Source organism: Aulonocara sp. 'chitande type north' Nkhata Bay, linkage group LG1, assembly GCF_057382095.1.
Source record: "Aulonocara sp. 'chitande type north' Nkhata Bay isolate Kocher_YH1m ecotype deep benthic linkage group LG1, A_spYH_male_GT1.1, whole genome shotgun sequence".
NCBI lineage: Eukaryota > Metazoa > Chordata > Actinopteri > Cichliformes > Cichlidae > Aulonocara > Aulonocara sp. 'chitande type north' Nkhata Bay.
In genome coordinates this window covers 31,974,818-31,994,812 of record NC_141344.1, presented here as the reverse complement: position 1 = coordinate 31,994,812, position 19,995 = coordinate 31,974,818, and the positions used below count along the sequence as shown (strand labels likewise).

General features: G+C 39.0%; 1 protein-coding gene across 1 annotated transcript in view; it reads left to right on the top strand.

The window, feature by feature from the left end:
- The window catches only part of luzp2 (leucine zipper protein 2), a 156,063-nt gene that overhangs the window by 114,785 nt on the left and 21,283 nt on the right, over positions 1-19,995 (top strand). The window contains exons 6-7 of the mRNA XM_086294078.1: positions 1,405-1,467; positions 16,330-16,392. Coding sequence (XP_086150204.1) covers positions 1,405-1,467; positions 16,330-16,392 — 126 coding nt within the window. The remainder of the gene's footprint in view (positions 1-1,404; positions 1,468-16,329; positions 16,393-19,995) is intronic.

The window sequence follows — 19,995 nt, the reverse complement described above, 5'->3', positions numbered from 1 at the left end:
ACTTTGGGTTAAGCATTAAGCTGGTTTAGGACCGATCTTATTACCAGATCAGTGCCAATTAAAAAAGAGAAATTCCCTTCTTATCAAATGCTGTTATTACTTTCCAGCCATATTCCTGTCTGTCTTTACATCTCCCCTGACTGTGTCAGTGCAGACTTCCTTTTAAACATATTGTAAGGATTTTTCTGACTAAAGTGAAACTCTCCATTCGGAAAGGTCTCAAAGGTCATTGAGAGTGGAATTTCTCGAAAGAATATAATGATTAAGGCCCTAAGGCTTGAGTGGAGACTCTCTCCTCTAATTTTATAATTTTGCGAGAATAGACAGGCTCTGCATACATAGCATTCCTACTCCTCCTCAATACTTACGGCAAAGGAGCTGTGTTAACCTTGTTTGAATATATGATCAGGCATGAAGACTTTATAAATGTGTATGATCGGTATGAATACGCCCTCTGAGAGAAAAAAAAGCCGGCATCGGCACTGGATGACAACACTCTCAACAAAAGTCATAGTTTTGTTCTCCTTATTTCAAAGCTGGCTGCAATAAATGTTTCTGTATAAAGAATCTGATTCTCTTGAAATCTCCTTGCTCAAGTATGTTGTAAAAAAATTCCCAGAACACCTATAGAAGTATAGTGTATACATAAATACATCTATAGTTTTATTCAGATTCAGTTCACAGAAAAAGCTCTTGGGTACAGCAAACCACAAACCTTATGGGTTTTACTATAAATGTTTTTTAATTGCTATTTGGATTCAACCATGTTTTGTAAATGAAGAAATTGAATTTGCAAGACAAGACAAAGCACATTGCATAATTTCTGCTGCCCTTGCACTTTGCAGAAGTTGTCCAATTAAGCGTTATGTTTTTTTCTTTTCTTTAAATTTACATTTAATTGAATGTACGTTTGTTAATAATCTATAGATTTGGTTTTAATACATCAAACCTAAGTTGATGTTACAGGTGTTGTGTGTTTGGACAGAATCATTCACTTGTCTCCAGATTTAGATGTTAACTGGCGCCAACAGCTCATGACCCAAACTTTAGCATCTCTCCACCCACTACCATTCAAATGATTTTAAGACTTTACTGATCATGCTTAAAGTTCAGTGGGGGTCTTGCCCTGAGCTACGTTTTTGACCTTTAAGAGGCCTGCGAGCCAGAGTGCGCTCTCAGATCGTCAGACAGGCCACTCCTGACTGCTTTTAAGTCTGAAATCAAGAGGCAACCAAGCACTTGCTGCAAGGGCTCCTATATAGTCAATTGCCCAGCTGGAGAAACTGATGCCCACTGAGTCAATAGTGCTTTTTATACAGCACCAAAAATGCTAAAGCAACATGCAGTGCAGGCTACAGGGCAGATGCAAATGTCATTGCCTCTTTTGTGTTTTCTTTTTTTCAGAACAAGAGCTTGAAAAACAAGCTGCTCTCGGGGAACAAACTTTGTGATGCCTATGCTGAGGAGGTAAGAATTTTCAATTAGTGCATTCTGTTTCACCTCGTGCATAGTTAATATTCAGGTCCAGCTATTTAATTGTCTATTGTTCATGAAAAGAGTGCAGTTTGTAACATAATGCAGACATAGTGCGAGCAAGTAGTCTTAACAAAGCATAAACAGTGCTATAACTGAGAAATGCAATGTGATTGCTTTTAATTCAATGCAAAGTATTAAGATATTAATATATATTAGAAAAAAATACATGTTTGTTTGTTTGTTTGTGTTTTATCTATGGCTTAGCTTATCATTTAGTTCATTAGTTGCTGCTGTAATAAGAAAACTCTTGATGCGACCTGTGTGTGGTGAAAGATTTATAAAGGTCCAGTTAAAGGTTAGAAATGATCCATTTTTGTCTCCCTCTCGCTGTCTCTCCCACTCCCTCACATAAACATACCCAGACACACACGCAAGCGCGTGCAAGCACAAAATCTTTGTTTTGGCAGTCCAGTGAATCTCAGAACAACTTGTCTCTAAGTGCAAGCTTTTTGATGGCTGTGCAGTGCAATCTGAGAAACTCAGGTTGTGGTGAGAGTAGCTTTGAGTGCATTTGGTCTGTGTCATTTTTGCTGTCACTTTTCCTCTTCTTCAGCTCTGCTTTCAGTTTTTTTTTTTTTTTACAGTCAGCAGTGTCCATCAGGTCCACATCCATAGTGAGCCCTTGAGCTGAGCTTTGAACTGTCACTTTTGCCTTCCTGATGGCCAGTGCACACGCTGTAATCTAGCCATGCAGGATCTTACAAGGCAGCGAATCCTACAGGCATCCTGTTGACATGCTCGAGTCAGTGCAGCTGGTATTGTGTAATTATGGGGTTCATAGTTATGCAGTTGTAGAGCTGGTGATTCCATGCTTTTCCTATAGTCAGGCTACAGTATGTAGGATGACTTAAGATTTTTACTACCTTAGTGCACTGACATGACAGCTTGACTCTGTGTGGGGATGGAGGCTTTCTTGAGAAAGAGACCCTAGGCTAAACCTCCCTAAAAGCAGCATGAGACTTGTTTGATCAGTGCTGTAGATGATTTTATGAAGCTTTTTGAGTGACAGAGCAATTTCAGGTAAAAATGGCAGGGCAGCTATCCACCCTGGAAGGTATGAGTATGGAAACTGAGAAGAATTAGTCTACCAAATTTAGAATCTCTACCCTTAAAAAACGTAATTACTTTTTCTACATAAATGTTTCTAATCTTAATGTTTCTATTTCACAAGGGAAGCAGCTGTCTGTATAATAGGTCAAAGCTCCATAGCACTGCAATATGCTTCCTCCAAACTTGTATCAATCTGTCCAACATTGCTTAAATTCAGCAAACACTGAACATTAACACCTTCTTGAAAATTGTGTTTTATTTGCAAGGCTGTCAGATTGAATAGTGAGTATACTTGATAACAGAGTGGATTTAGTCAAACAAATGTTAGAACAGTATAGCTTAGCAGGAAGCACTTGCCTTTCCCATGCCTCAGTTCTGTCACCACAACTGTGTTATTATTTTTTGACCGACTGAATGAAGTCACTTGAGAGTGTGAATTATTAAATTCTGATCCTGCAATGTGGTTAACACAGAATAAGCCGACACAGCTTAACAGAGTTGTTTGGGGGGACAGAACACATATGTCTTGAACACCATCAGCCGTAACCGACTAAAAGATCATACTGCACAATGTTACGTGCTGAAGAGCTTTTCATTGACCTCGAAGTCAGCCCCAAAACTAAGGTTATTCTCAAGTCCCTAGTGAGATGTAGAAAATTGATGTTTAACATTACAGGCGCTTTTCCTTCTACAAATCTTCCAGCTAAAGATCCCTGACATTTCACCATTTAAGCTGATCCAAGCCATCATCACATATTCAAACTCTGAGTTGTTTGATGGCACATTTGACTATGCAGCCTGTCTGATTATAACACTTCAGGGAAGTGTTGGACAGAGTACAAATGCAATGAAGAGATACTGATTGAAGTTGTGGGTCACTCGCTATACTGAGCCAGAATTTTCATGCAACACCAAAGGCAGTCATCAAAATGGTGATAAATTATGTGCTTGTAGTTAATATACCATAATATCCCATCCTCAATCCTTTTTAATTCCAAGTTCCAGTCTCTGCCAGCTGGATTTTTTTCTGAAGATCTGTTATCAAGGCTGGGAGGCTTTGAGATCTTTAGGGAACAAATCGCTACTAGACTTTTCTTGACCACAGGTAGATGGAGGTCATTGTCTTCAATTCCTTTGGGAGACTTTAAATGGAGGAGTAAATCAGAGAGAAGAACATTGTTCCATGTGCCTTCTTCCAGAAAGTTATTTATGTTTAAAGGGTTATAGAGTGAGCCTGCAATCACACTGTAATGATTGTGAAGTGAAAGAAAGTGATAGACTCTAAAGCTACAAAACAAATTGCCACAGGTAATTGCGAACAACATCATTAAAAGTTTTTTTTCTAGTGGCAAGAAAGTTACGCCTCCTCAAACATAATGTATCTTTAGAGAGTTTAGATTCTGATATACAGTGCAGGGCAATATTCTTGAGCCATTACTTAAGGCTCTTATGACCATATTTTCCTAGAAAAATGGGAAATAGGAACATCAGTTGATTAAGATGCGTGAGCAGGGATACATGGTAATACAGTACATTTGACAAAAACTGAGTTTTGAAGATTCTACTGTCAAAGACAATATTTGATGTAATCACCTTTATCCCTCAACAGTCTGACTTTATGTAGTCTTCAGAAAGAGTTCTCCAGATTTCTTGAAGGACATTTAAATCCCTTCTTTGGATGTTGTCTGCCTTTTGTTCTGTTCTCTGTCAAAATGGCCCTACGCTGCTTTAGTTATGTTGAGGGCCAGGCTCTGCGGGAGGCCAATCCATGACTGATAGTGGTTAATTGTGTGTTTTTCTATCCAAGTATGCCTTTATTGCATTGGTGGCTTTCTTGGGATCATTGTCACGCTGAAAAATTAAGCTGCTCCCAATAGATGGTACTGCATGCTGGATCAAAACCCAATGGTTTTTGGGGTCATAATTTATATTTGACAAGGTCCCCAACACCACTAACCAAAACACAGTCCCAAATCTTGAGAGAGTCTTCATCCTGTTTCATAAATGGCTGTAGACACTCACTGCTATACTTCTCATTTATCCTCCTTTATGCATATTGACAATGATTCATCACTCTATAAGATTAGTTGCCATTGATTTTCTGTCCAGTTCTTATGTGATCTGGCAAATCTCAGCCTTTCCTCCCTGTTTTTCTTCCTTATGAATGGCTTCTTGTCAGCCACTCTTTCACTGAGGCAACGTCTGATTAGGCTTCAATGAACAGTACATGGACCAACTGAAGGGCCAGATACATCTCTCATGTCCTGTGTCAAGTCTTTGAAGCATTTTTCTGTATTTCTTAAGCACATGACTTTTAGATACTGAACGTCTGCCGTAGATCAGTTTTTAAGCTTCCCGCATCTTCCTTTGACCAGTTTCCTCAGATTTTTTTGAAGGTTCAGTGCATATCATGCAAAGATACGTTTACCAAGTTTTCAGCTGATAGCTCTAGGAATTTACCTTGTTAGTGTAAAAGTACTGATTCATGTATTCAATACTATGTTGTCTTTGGGCTTAATGTGACTTTCTTACTAGGCTGCTAGTAACAAAGTGTCTAAAGCTTGAAGTGTCTTTTTTGCTTGAATGGGTTCATGGGTTCGTAGGTCAGTGTTAAGTGGCTTAACAAACAACAGATACATTCTTCAAAAAATGGTCAGCTACAAGGACTTGTCCAAAGAAGAACTTTGAAAGACCTTCAAAAAGGATGAAGGACTATTGACAAAGACCACTTCAATTAAACTGATGTGTGGTTCAAGACTTTTGAATAATACTGAATGTTTGGTTTTTTTTCTATAGAGAATCATTATTCTATTATTGATTATTTGTAATAATTATTGCCTTTTACAGTGTTTTATGCAAAACATGAATCTGAATACCCACCCAAAACATCAAAACATTCAATAAACACTGAACAACATTATGTAATTTGTCTCTAGAAATGATGGTTTTATCTTCAAAGACCTTTTTAGTTATGTCACAGTCTGGCGAGGGCAGACTGTATGAATTGAGAAAAGGACCCAAAACGCAGACTCCAAGGAACAGGGAACAGAACTTGAAATGTTAACAAAAGGCGAGCCGTTTAATATGGCTGGTAGAAAAGGTACAAACAAAGGGCAAGGCAAACTGAAGCAAAATTAACACAAACCTAAACTGGGGAATCTAAACAAACAATAAGAAAAACCTAGACAAGAAACTTGGAAGCATGGCATGGCATCGGAAGCATGGCGTGGACAACAGACGACCTGACAGTCACACACTGAAAATAGAGGACTTAAATACACAGCAGGTGATTAAGGGAAGTGGAGACACATGAGGAAACAGCTGACTAGGATAAACATAATGATGCACAGGCAAGAGTAAAACTAACCGCATGAGCACAGAACAAAAGACCCCTTTTCAAAATAAAACAGGAAACATGCAGACTTAGACACGACAACCAGAACTTGACAATGTAAGACACAGACATGAAACGCATGAAGAGCAGGGGAGATTTAACATGGTTGGAAACACGAGGGGAAAATAATAACTAGAAACACTTAGGCATAATAATACAAACTTGATAACATAAGACACGCAGCATGAAACACGAAGGGTGAGGGGAAGCTTAAATACAGGGGAAGAAAACACAAGGAGTCTAATAACCAAATGAACTTAGATAACCTAATGAACAAAATAAACTCAAACTTAAAACGCTGGGTCAAAAGACCCAGGACCATGACAAGTTAAGGTTTTTTCTTTTTTTCAAAGCACTGAGTCAGAGATTTTTTTTCTCATTTTCTTTCCTTGCTGTGATAGCTTGTGATAGCATCTTTGAATCTTAAATCAATTCTTTGAAGCAATGTCCAAGAAGCGAGATTAGGCCTTTTTTCAGCTGGTCTCAGATAAACTTTCTAGGAACAAATTCCATTTGTTTTCACATGATACATTTTGGGATTTTGTGTGAGCAAGTAGGAGCATGACTTTTTGTGTGATTTTTGTTCTCATCTTGAGAACTGGGAGTCTTGGGAATTACTGTATTGTATATTGGAATACATTTCATTTGGTGTGGTAATCGTTTTTACAAAGCTGATTTAACTTGTACATATTTTTTTGTGAGGCTGATCCTCCACCTCGCATAGCAAGAGCTACAGTATGCTCTTAATCCATGTGCTGCTGTGAAAACCACTGAGCCAAAAAGACTTCAAATTACATGTTAACAGCACCACAGGGGTTTTAGTGAGATGCATGATCTTGCATGCATATGTACATGATCCTTCCCTACTGTAAATTTTGTGATTTTGTACTTATATATTCGTTAATAATCATCAACAAGCTAAGTATTATATTAAGAAAGGAAAGAAAGGAATGAGAAAAGAGAAAAGAAAAAAACACTCCATTGGCCACTCTTTTACCTTCAGAACTGTTTTAATTATTTGTGGCATAAATTCAGCAATTGGTCCATGACTGACAGCAGCACAAAGTTCCTGCAGAGTTATTGACTCCACATCCATGTCATGAATTTGTGTCATGGTTATGTTGCTGGAATTAGCCATCAGAAGATGGCTAAGAAGATAAAGGGATATAACTGGTCAGCAGCAATATTTAGGTAGGTTGTAGCATCTTCTGTAGTTCAAGTTTGGTGAGCCCTTGTGAATTATTAGCCGTACCTTCTTGTTCTTAGCTGACATGAGTTTCACCCAGTGTGGTCTTCTGCTGCCATAGCCTACCTTCTTCAGAGTTTGATGTGTTGTGCATTCAGAAATGCTCTTCTTCATATGTTGGTTATAATGAGTCATAACTAGAGTTATTGTTATTTTTCTTTCAGCTTAAAAGCAATTTTGTCATTTTCCTCTGACGTCTTAAATATGAGAGCTGTTGCTCTCAGTAGACTCTCTGTAAAACCCTAGAGATGGCTGTGTGGGAAAATGCCAGTACATCAGCAGTTTCTAAAAAAAAATATTCCAGACCAATAAGACCAGTCTATCTGGCCACACCATGGCCAGATAGACATTGTCACTTACAGTAAATCACTTTTCTACATTCCCATTCTCAGTTTGAACATCATTACATCTTCTTTACCATGTCTGTAGGTGCCTTAATCAACTGAATTACTGTCATGTGATTCAGTGATTGGATATTTGCTTTACCAAATATCTAATCAGTAGTTAAACAAATGTACCTAACAAAGTGGTCAGCCATGTATTTTCTGCTGTTAGTGTAAAAGGAAAGCCCTTGATTTAGAACAAAATACTTTTCGTTTTTCTTGACTAAAGACTTGTATCGAATCTTGAGTTGAGAAGACGTGTGTGGTTTATGGCTAAAACTAATACTTCTTTTTGGCATTTTGAGTTGTGGCATAACATGAAAACCTAGCAGTACCGAGTGGTGAGGCTAGTGCCAGGTTTACATTTTTGTAAGGAAAATTAGTAATAATTCATCAAAGCAGTAGCTTATTAATCCTCTGATCAGATTGATGGACTTTTTCAGCTTTAGCTTTGGGGAACATACTTTTCTCAACAAATATAGGCTTTTTTTTCTTAATTTTTTGGATTTTGGAATTGTGGTTTTGAGGCTTCCTGCACTGTATTAGATAATATTGCCATCATATGCATTTCTTAAATATTGAGGCGACACCAGGCTTTATATTTAATATTATTCTCCTATGAAATAACAAATATAATTGTCAGAGTATGTGAGAGTGCTGCCAAGTCAGTTGATCAGTTAATCCAAACTCATTTCTTCCATCTGGGCACAAGGAGCAGACAACTCCATTCAATATTATGAGGGTTAATAGGGCTAATAAGACTCTTGGCTGTGTTACTCAATTTGCCTGAGCTTCATTAAAAAACAGTTCATTGATGTGTTATCATTTGCACTAAATTGATTTAGAATAGTTTCAGTAAATCTGACTTTACTGTATTTAATTGTAAGCTAATCACATTTAAAATCCTTCTTCTCACATACAACATCTTGAATAATCAGCTCCTAATTTTAAAGACTTCGTAGTTCTATATCACCCAACACAGCACTTTGACCTCAGACTGCATGCTTACTTGTGGTTTGTAGAATATGTAAAAGTGGAACAAACTCCCAGTTTGGATTTGGGAGACAGACATCCTCTCTTCTTTTAATATTAATCCTAAAACGATACTTTTTGATAAAGCTTATAGTTGGAGCTGGATCAGGTGACCATGTACCAACACTAGACTTCCACAGTATGTCACCCACAAACAGTCACAGCTGATGACTTCCTTTCCCTGCGCCTGGTTCTGTCAGAGGTTTCCTCATGTTAAAAGGGCATTTTTCCTCCCCACTGTCACCAAGTACTTGTTCACAGGGGACTGTGTGAGCTTTGCCTTACAATATAAAGTGCCTTGAGATGACTTTTGTTGTGATTTTGCACTATATACAGTGGGGCAAAAAAGTATTTAGTCAGCCACCGATTGTGCAAGTTCCCCCACCTAAAATGATGACAGAGGTCAGTAATTTGCACCAGAGGTACACTTCAACTGTGAGAGACAGAATGTGAAAAAAAGATCCATGAATCCACATGGTAGGATTTGTAAAGAATTTATTCGTAAATCAGGGTGGAAAATAAGTATTTGGTCAATAAAAAAAATACAACTCAATACTTTGTAACATAACCTTTGCTGGCAATAACAGAGGTCAAACGTTTACTATAGGTCTTTACCAGCTTTGCACACATAGTAGCTGGTATTTTGGCCCATTCCTCCATGCAGATCTTCTCGAGAGCAGTGATATTTTGGGGCTGTCGCCGAGCAACACGGACTTTCAACTCCCGCCAAAGATTTTCTATGGGGTTGAGGTCTGGAGACTGGCTAGGCCACTCCAGGACTTTCAAATGCTTCTTACGGAGCCACTCCTTTGTTGCCCGGGCGGTGTGTTTTGGATCATTGTCATGTTGGAAGACCCAGCCCCATTTCATCTTCAAAGTTCTCACTGATGGAAGGAGGTTTTGGCTCAAAATCTCATGATACATGGCCCCATTCATTCTGTCCTTAACACGGATCAGTCGTCCTGTCCCCTTGAGAGAAAAACAGCCCCATAGCATGATGTTTCCACCCCCATGCTTCACAGTAGGTATGGTGTTCTTGGGATGCAACTCAGTATTCGTCTTCCTCCAAACACGACGAGTTGAGTTTATACCAAAAAGTTCTACTTTGGTTTCATCTGACCACATGACATTCTCCCAATCCTCTGCTGTATCATCCATGTGCTCTCTGGCAAACTTCAGACGGGCCTGGACATGCACTGGCTTCAGCAGCAGAACACGTCTGGCACTGCGGGATTTGATTCCTTGCCGTTGTAGTGTGTTACTGATGGTGACCTTTGTTACTTTGGTCCCAGCTCTCTGCAGGTCATTCACCAGGTCCCCCCGTGTGGTTCTGGGATCTTTGCTCACCGTTCTCATGATCATTTTGACCCCACGGGATGAGATCTTGCGCGGAGCCCCAGATCGAGGGAGATTATCAGTGGTCTTGTATGTCTTCCATTTTCTGATGATTGCTCCCACAGTTGATTTTTTCACACCAAGCTGCTTGCCTATTGTAGATTCACTCTTCCCAGTCTGGTGCAGGTCTACAATACTTTTCCTGGTGTCCTTCGAAAGCTCTTTGGTCTTGGCCATGGCGGAGTTTGGAGTCTGACTGTTTGAGGCTGTGGACAGGTGTCTTTTATACAGATGATGAGTTCAAACAGGTGCCATTCATACAGGTAACGAGTGGGGGACAGAAAAGCTTCTTACAGAAGACGTTACAGGTCTGTGAGAGCCAGAGATTTTCCTTGTTTGAGGTGACCAAATACTTATTTTCCACCCTGATTTATGAATAAATTCTTTACAAATCCTACCATGTGAATTCATGGATTTTTTTTTCACATTCTGTCTCTCACAGTTGAAGTGTACCTCTGGTGCAAATTACTGACCTCTGTCATCATTTTAAGTGGGGGAACTCGCACAATCGGTGGCTGACTAAATACTTTTTTGCCCCACTGTAAATAAACCTTTATGGTATTAAATTGAATTTAATAAGATTTTTTTTTATTGTTGATTTTCAAAAACACTGAAAATACAATCATTAAATTCTCATTATTGTCATGGTGTGTCATATAACAGTGGGTTAACTTCACCAATACCAAAAAGCTTCAGTTGTCTGTTATATATAGCTAGAAATGTATTTATTTATTTATTTGCTTTTTATCCATTTCATTGGAAAAATGTCATGCAACCTTCCCACAAACAGACAGTAATATCTTCAGGGGAAACATCTGATAGCTTACGAAACTTGAGTCAGTGTCAAGGTTAAGACCATTCGGTAAAGGAGTCTGACACGTAACATTAGAGATGTGATTTAATCCATTGCACATCTTTTCCTCACCAGAACGAATTTGTCACCTTTTTCCCATTCTGTCAAATTTATGGTGTCATTATTTGGATGACGGATGTTGTTACACTTCCATATTTCCGCCCTGTTATCATTCGAATTACCTTTCATTGTTACATTTGGATTAATGGAAGCACTGAGTAACCCAAACCTCACATATGCAGATAAGATATAATATGCTGGATTTGGGAGGATTTCCTGTAATGAAGGATTTCAAGGTGAATGGCCTCATGTAATTAATTCTACAGGGCTTTGTGAATAGAGCAGTGTGCCATCGTCATCTTCTGTGTTTTGTGGCAGTTAATGAGCTAGGAAACATATCAGAGTCTTTCCCAATGAAGCATCCCTTATTTTAATAAATGCTTTTTGCTTCCATCCATTATTAGACTTTGGTTGTGTGTGTGTGAGAGAGGGAGTTGTGGAGTTGTTCTAATAACGTGTGCAAATCCGACATGAGCAAAACTAAAAGTCCATGCAGGCCATTCCTACATTATTTAAGGTTGATGTTACCATGTTTGTGTGATAGCCATTTATCAGTATCACTGTTTTAAACTTTTGTGTAATCAGGTATGAACTGTGCTTTGGCCAGAACCATTTACCTTATATGCATGCGATATCAACAGCTGTGTCACTCATATACGTCTCATCATGTACATCCTTGTTGTTGCTCCTTGTTTCCATCTCTAAGTCTTAAAATATTAGTTTTTCATTCTAACCTCTCAATGAGCACTGAAGCTGTGATTTATGAAGTTAAATTCCATATAATATTAGAATTCCTCCTTACCAAATCAGAAATGAAAGCAGATTTGTTTGGCTTCTTTGATAAAACCTCGTTTGGGGAGATGGGTGTTTTTAGCTTCGGTGATATATCCTACGATACAACTGATTTGTGTAAAGGGAGCATACAAGAGCAGAATCTTGAAATAAAAAAATAAATTTTTATCTCTATATCTACACTGAATAAATCAGATTACCTTGACTGGAAGGATTGAAGTGACATGTTTGCTTCAGACTGTACGACTCTGGCTCGGAGCCAGTCTCCGTTCTGCTCCAGCTAGCATGCTTCAGCCATACACACTGTACAAATAGGACAATCTGTTTCAGTGCAAAAGGAGACAAATCTGTGACGCTGCTGTGTTCCTGCTGCAACTGCACTTACAATGTATGATGATGATGATGCCGGAACACTTTATCTGTCATATGTTGGTGTCGTTTCACCTTTTTTGTGCCTCAGGTCTCAGTCACACACGCCTAGAGATTGATTAGGAATTCCTGGTTAGTAAGCCCTTGGCAACTTCTTGTCGCTAGAGTGGTGAGTGGCTTCTTGGGGGTTGTTACTGGGTCAGAAAAGTAGCCTGCACAAAAAACCTTCTTGTGATTGCTTAAGTTGTTTGTAGGTTGTTGTGGTTCCCCATAGTTTGTATGGTTGACGCTGATTTCTCTGCGAACATTCACTAGATGCAAACCACAAATGGTGATTGTTCACCTTCAAAGTAAAAGCTGTGTGTTGACATCAGCATACTGACATGCATACAAACACATTTTCTCATTTGCCCGATAAGGCAAAAAAGAGAAAAAGAAAAAAATACATTATTTATAGCTGCACTAAGTATTTTATATTAATGACAGATTAAATGACTTTGTATAATGAGAAAAATGTTCCTCGTACTAATAAATCCATGGAACATTATCACTATGCTCTGCTGCTCCCTTCACAAGAAATCCATGGATTCCTAAAAAATCTGAAAAGTTAAATGATTTCTGTAAAGTTTGAGCTCTTAAAGAAACCAATTGCTTCCTCAAAACTATCCATCAAAAGGTAAATATACTAAAGACAAGGCAAATGAGACTGAGCTGCACTTTTCTTAGTGGATGGTTTTGAGTAGCTCTGTGTTGGTTGGTTGCATCTTGTTATTGGAGGAAAAGAACATAAATATGATGACTTCACTTCACTATATTTAAACTGTGAACAAGCAGAAGAGATTAAAATAAATTGATTCAAATAAAATTTAAATTTCATCCCTGTTATTGGGTCTTTTGTACCATTATTTTTATTTGTATATAATACCTCATAAAAGTATCCAATGGATTATACAACTATCGATAAGAGACAATGTTATTGGTTTACTTTTAAATTGAAGTTAGCCACTTTATTATCAAGTGGATCAAAAGTACTTTGCCTTCCATCCATTTTTGATTAAGTGCTTTGGTTGCTTTACTAAAATGGCTGAATGCGAAAATATGTGTTTTCATTTGGGATCGAGCCAAAATTTGCCAAAGAATAAAGCAAAGTAGAGGAAAAAGAAATGAACATAACAGTCATGAGGTCAAGGTACAAGCTAGAATAGCTAGAATGGGAATTTATTAATCAAGTTTAATATTTTTTGGACAAATGTTGGGTGACAGAAACAAGCAAAAACTCAAACTGTATACAAGCCAACCCTGAGAAATAACACATAAAGGAAAGCTCCATATAAGAAAGCCCAGTAAATTTGAAAGAAAACACTGACTGGAGTTTACTAATATGCATATCAACAATTCACAGTGTTTGTTGGTAATTACACTTGGACAGCTGTAACAAAATTACATGCATTTTTTTGGTAACTCATCTCTGTTCACAAAAAAATAGACAGTTAAAGGAGGACATCTCCTCACTGTGAATGGAGGAAGCATAGTCATCCGTACAGGGTTCATTTGCTGTCTCTTGCTCACAGTGGCTTGAATTTGTGCAGAGCGCAGTGAAATCATAAAATTATCAAAGCATACTGGAGCAAAACATACTGCCTGGGGGTCTGCAGGATCTGTCTCAGTTGCAGGTCATTGCTACAACATCCAGCCATCCATCCATTTTCGACCACTTATCTTTGTATGGTTCATTGCGGCAGCAGTCTAAGCAGAGCTGCTCAGGCCTCCCTCTCCCCAGTCACTACATCCAGCTCTATTGGGTGGGTGTGAGGGTATCGAGGCCAGCTGCCAGCTGAGAGATGTAATCTGTTGTCCTGGGCCTGCCCTGGGGTCTTCTCTCAGTTGGACACGACCATAACAGCTGAACTGGTTTTACTCAAAGCGGAGGAGCAACAGCTCTACTCCAACTCAAAATGACCCTATCCCTAAGGGGTATCCCAGAATCCCATGGTACCAGCTGATTTTTGCTGCATGGGTCTTATTTGTTCTTTAAGCCATATCCCACAGATCATGGCCATAGGTGAAGATAGCAGTGTAGATGAACCAGTAAATCGACAACTTCACCTTCAGGCTCAGGTCTCTAGTCCCCACAATAGTGTAGGGTCTGCTTCAATGCCTACACAGGACCAATCTACTTGTCAATCTCTAGCGCAGTTCTACCCCCACCTGAAAACAAGCCCTCGAGATACTCCTACACGTGAGAAATCAAGTCATCCCCGACCTGAAGCACACAAACCATACTATTCCAGGTAAAAAACATGGCTTTTCTAACATTATAATAAATAAGTATTTGGCATTTCTAAAGTGGCCTCCCACTAGTCCAAATCTTAACATTTATGGAGGCGACTGAACACACAGTTTGGACAAAGTTAACCTTAACTGATGATTTGGGGTATAAACTGCTTGCTGGGAAATCTGCTTTTCAAAATATTGAATAGTTATTGTATAACTGAAAATGCTGTTACACTGAGAATCAAACAAATGTGTGGTTTTCTTTCATTAAATAGTGAATGATGGGCTCCAGCTGCTCTTCTGAGTTTTGGCTTTATTTCAAGGTCATTGTTGTCAAGCACATAACTTCCCGCATTCACCAGGGCTCTATATGCCATCAAGGCAGGTAATGGAAATATATTTTGAAAAGTCTCTTTCAGTTACATCAGAGCTCTGTCCCATTACTGTGGCTTACAGGATTCCTTACTTAGTAGCCAAGGTAACTAGCCTGCTAACTGTAAAGCTTAACAATGTTTCAAAGGCTTTTCAATGTTTCAGTGTCCCTAAAAATAGGCTGAGAATTGGACCACAGGAGACACTCACATAGTTTATTTGGACTAAAAGAAAATTGAAAAAAAAATGCTTTGGCAATTCATAGAGTGCAGTGCATTCAAATATTTGCATTTATGAGTTAATACTCCACAGCATATGATTCTGTGGCCTTTTAAAGTGAATCATTCTATTACCGGTGAGTATCTCAAAAAGCTCCACTTAACCGATGCAAATAAAATTAATTTGCTAACATTTTATTTAATGACCCGGTTCACAGGGGGGAGAAAAATACAGGCTGAATAATTTCAAATCACATACGTCTGTGAGACACAGTTGTAAAGTTTGCTCTGTGTTTATTTAACCTAACATCTTGTTTTCATGTGGAGCCCAAGGATGCAGTTTTTGAATCCAGTTACACAAAACAGTGAGAGGTGTCCTGGGACATGGAGTCACCCTGGGGAGGAAAAAAAATAAGATGAAGAATCTCATATATAAAGGCAAAGGTGTTTGTACACAAAACCCTGTGAAGTGAATTTCTCCCTCGGCATTGTGTTCAGTGTGCTTTAGTAAAAGAAAATTAGACCTCATGTCACATTTCACCTGTCTGTGCCAAGGAAATGTAGAGATAAATAAGGCTGAGACACAAATATACAAAGAAAAGCTCTCAGGATCTGGAATATTAAAGCTTGGTTAATTAAAATGAATTATTAACCTAATAATCTTTATGTTTAAAACTTCAATTCCTTAGGATTCAAGTTGAAGCAATTCTGTTTGCATAGCATGCTGTATTGGTTCCGATCACAAAAGGCTTTACAATACCTGTGCTCTGAAAACATCATTCAGCCTCGTTGAGGACTCTCAGAGTAACGCTCTGTTCTATCCCGTGTGGAGGCTTTCAGTGTTCACACTCACATCATGAGCAGCTTTGAGGATGGCCATGTATCAAGCTATCTGGGGTACAGTCTCTGTGCTCAAGGTGCCCACTGATGTGGAGCAGCAGAGTGAATGTCAGGCAGCGCTGGTCACTGTGCATGTTTGGGGGTGGCAGTGAAGAAGTGCTCTGTTTGTGTGAGTGGCTTAACTGAAGGCGGGCGAGACGCTGTCACAACCGAGGAACCTGCACGTGTGTGGCGATGGTGGCAGTAATGTGTGTAGTGGGAGTGAGAATTCAGGTTTAGACAGTGGGCAAGAATCCAGTGCATGACGGCATCATTGTGTGGACTATACAGTTCAGTGAAGGGTAGATTTGATATTTTCTCCCTCTCAGTAGGGCCTTCCTTTAAGCCAGAGCTTTGCCTAGGGAATGCTCACAAAGGAGTCTTCTGCTGCAGCTGGCAGAATCCTGCTACGTGATCTAAAACCAATTTCGCTATTTGAATAAGCTAACACTTATTTCCTTATCTTCCTCTTGCAGTCCAAAAAAATCCAGGCTCAACTGAAAGAACTGCGGTACGGGAAAAAGGATTTAATTTTTAAGGTAAGCTCAAACTGAAGGTGGGTGGCTTTATAGTAGCTCCAGACCAGGGGTAAACAGGTGCTTCATACCGCCTTCAAAGGATGATCCCATCACAGAAGGGGCTCTAATTAATTCAGGCTGCAATTATAAACTTCCATCCAGCCAAAGCAGCACACGGCAAAGTCAATCCGGCAGCTCTTAGTGAACATACCAAATTTCGTCCTCTGTTTCCACCTCTGCAAGATTCACCCCATCCTCTTTAATCTTCTGTGGTATGTGGATAAATGGTTTGGACAGCAGTGGATGAAGTTGATACAGAATTATGCATTAGATCATATAAGGGAACCTTCAAGACAAAATTACAGATGACACCATGTATTTCTACATTTCAGGGGTAACACCCATTTCAGGGAATCAGATATGTGCCTCTTCCTCACGTACTTCCTCTGCAAGCACAATAAAAACAGTGGCAGTGTTGCGTATTATTGCCCACCCGTACATACTCCATTGCCCTGTGAATTGCGAGGACTAAACGTTCTGGGATCTGAGCGCTCACATAATATTTATTGGCATTTACTGGCACAAGGACTGACCTTTCAGGCCTTGTTTGTGGTGTTAAAATGTCAGTTGACATTTTTGCCACAATGCCCTGTAATGCCATTTCTTATGTGTATGTTTTGATGCTTTGAACACATCACTGCTAAAGCTACGTTAGACATAAATGAATAAAAAAAGGACTCTGTCCTCGAGGATAGAATTTTATGCTTCTAGCCCTACACTTGAATATATTGTCCCTGGATGTCCTGTTCTTTGTTCTATTTCTAGTCTCTGAATGATTGATGCATCGACTTGTTTGCTTGGTGTCACTGCTCGTAAATCGTTGTCTCTAAATTGCATCAGTCAGTCATCCAAAACAAAAAAAAACTAAAACGTTATTGCTCAATGTCACCAAACATTTCAAGTGGATCTTTAAAACATTACGGTCTGTAGTGATTTGCAGCATTAGACAGATAAGGCTAATTTGATCATTCTCTTTATCTTGTAAAAACAGTCATCTTTCGAAGATGACAGAAATGGCTGCTTTTTTTCTCTGGTGGAAAGGTCAGGGAGAAATGCATCACGTCCAATCCCTCTGGCTATTCCTGAAAAACTCATCTGTATTCCCCATGTGCTGTGATCAAAAGCCCAGCAGGGGCCAAAGGAGGGGGAAGTGGAGGAGAGTCACTCAAGATACAGAAATGTCATCAGCATCACAGGGGGGATGTCAGTCAAGGCACCTTGACCAGGAGGCAATTGAATTGGTTATGACAGCTGTTGTACCCTATCAAAGTGCCTTTTGCAACACAATGTCTTGGTTTAAAAAAAAAGAAACAAAGAAAACAAATTTGCAAGATTAGATACAGCAGAATCCCCAAAACTTACATTTATGAAAGCTTAAGAATACCTTTTTTTGTTAGTTAGTTAGTTAGTTAGTTAGTTAGTTAGTTAGTTAGTTAGTTAGTTAGTTAGTTAGTTAGTTAGTTAGTTAGTTTCTTGTTTTTCATAGTAAAATACAAGAAAATGCAAATTGATTAAATGCTACAGCATGTTTCCTAGAGTAACCTAGAGTACCAGGAAAAAAAGCCAGCATTTTTAGTGCAACTCTTGTCTCAGGTATAAGCTGTACAGTTTCCCTCGCTTTTCATAAACATGTTACTAAAAAAAGTATTAAAAGAAAAGAGAGCGACTTCCCTGCATTTCCCTACGAGACAGTATTTGTGGCAGAGGAGCCATATTCAAGCTTTCACAGTGTACTCTTCATTGCGACACTAAAATTACCCCCAGAGCTGTTTCTTTTTAAGCTTAGAAAAAACAGATGTCGTCACACGCCTCATCTAGCCCAGTGGACAGCACCCCACTGACCCCACACCTCTATAATGGACTCAGCACAGAAATATGAAGCCCTAGACTTGGGGGCACTAACCCTGAAAGTCAGCATTTCTGGGTCAGTGCCGTTGCGCCAGCAGAGCTCAAAGGACTATCCACTGATGATGCTCTTTGTAATGGATGTAATGGCCTTTACTATAAAGCTGTGCACATAGGATTTAGAGCTTTTAGACAACAAACTGATATTGAGCCTCATTTAAAAAAATGTACTTGTGAGCAAAATGTGTGATTCCAGTGTGTATTAATGAATATCTTAATTTGCCACAAAGAGATTTTATGAGGCTTTTACAAAGCTTTGTGACCATGAACTGTGCCTGATTACCTTAAGACTCCATCTGACTAAAACTCCCACTACATGAACTTCTAAAGGTGAGATCTGACTCTCTGGCTTCAGTGAAAACCCATAGGACTGATTGTTGCTCTGTCCTTGAGAGTCACTATACGACTCATCTGTCAGAAAGGATTTAAACACAGTTCCTACCGCCCCATTGAGTGGTAGAACTGACAGACATGTTCATCATTAAAATAACCACTTTGCTGGTAGAAACTGACATGAAAATGAGATGAAATCAGTGAACATGCCAAGCCTCCCAGCTTTTTCAGGACACTCATCGAGGCACCACACACCACAAGTTGATAAAGCTTACCAAAAGCTATCAATCAGTCACATCACCACTCACTAAAATTTAATACACTTGAGAGGGATTGTAGTTGCTGTTTGTTGGGTTACCTGGCCTTGGATATTTTAGAATATAAGCCTTTGTAGTTTATCATTTCCGGAGGCAAGTAAAGACATCCGATAAAAGTTTATGGCTTAAAGTCCATCACCAAGGCCGGTTTTACACAGGCTGCATGCAAATGATCCCAGCACGGCTTTCTTTTTTTTCTTGTGGATGAGTTTATCAATAATAGAAGACTTCTCAGAAGAAGCTCTGTTGATCATCATAAGGAGTTACATTGGTTCATTTACTAAAACCAGCCCTTCTGTGTGTGCTGTTCAGTCCTAGGATTAACGTCTAAGAAAAACTTCCTTTTTAAAGTTTGATGGTTTTAAAGGGTCTGTTTTTATAAATGACAACATTAAAATATTCTTCTATCCAAGAAGCAGATCTAATCCTTTTCAGTGCTGCTGTGAATTAACTCATGCTTATATGGTTTCATATGACTTCTAGGGTGTGCATAAAATGCTTTAAAAAGACTAGAGGTTTCGTTTTCACAAAAACTTAACCAAGATTTTGTCAGATTAATTAATTAATTATCACTGATTAGGAAGGTTACTGAGATCCCTATTGTTAAGGTGAATTGTTTGTCATTTTTATGTATACCATTTGTACATAGTTTTAAGGGATTATTTCTGTCCTCCCCTCCCCAGATCCTTAAGATTCTGGGAGGGGGGCGGTAGTGTTTTTTATCACAGGAACACCCTTGTGAAGGTCTGTTTGATGTGGGGAACAACACCTATGATCAGTTTTAATAATCGCGAGGAGTCCTCTGAGTACTGTCCAATCCACATGTTGTTCAGTGCTCGAGCATTGTGTCCACTGTATCTGATATCTTTATGTTTCATAAAGACTCATTATGAGACTCATTGTTTTTCAGCTCCAGTCAACACAAAATACTCTACAATGACAAACACAGCAACAGACTTTTTAGCGTTTTATTAAATCTAAAGGACAGTTGTATCCTTTTCAGTTCAGA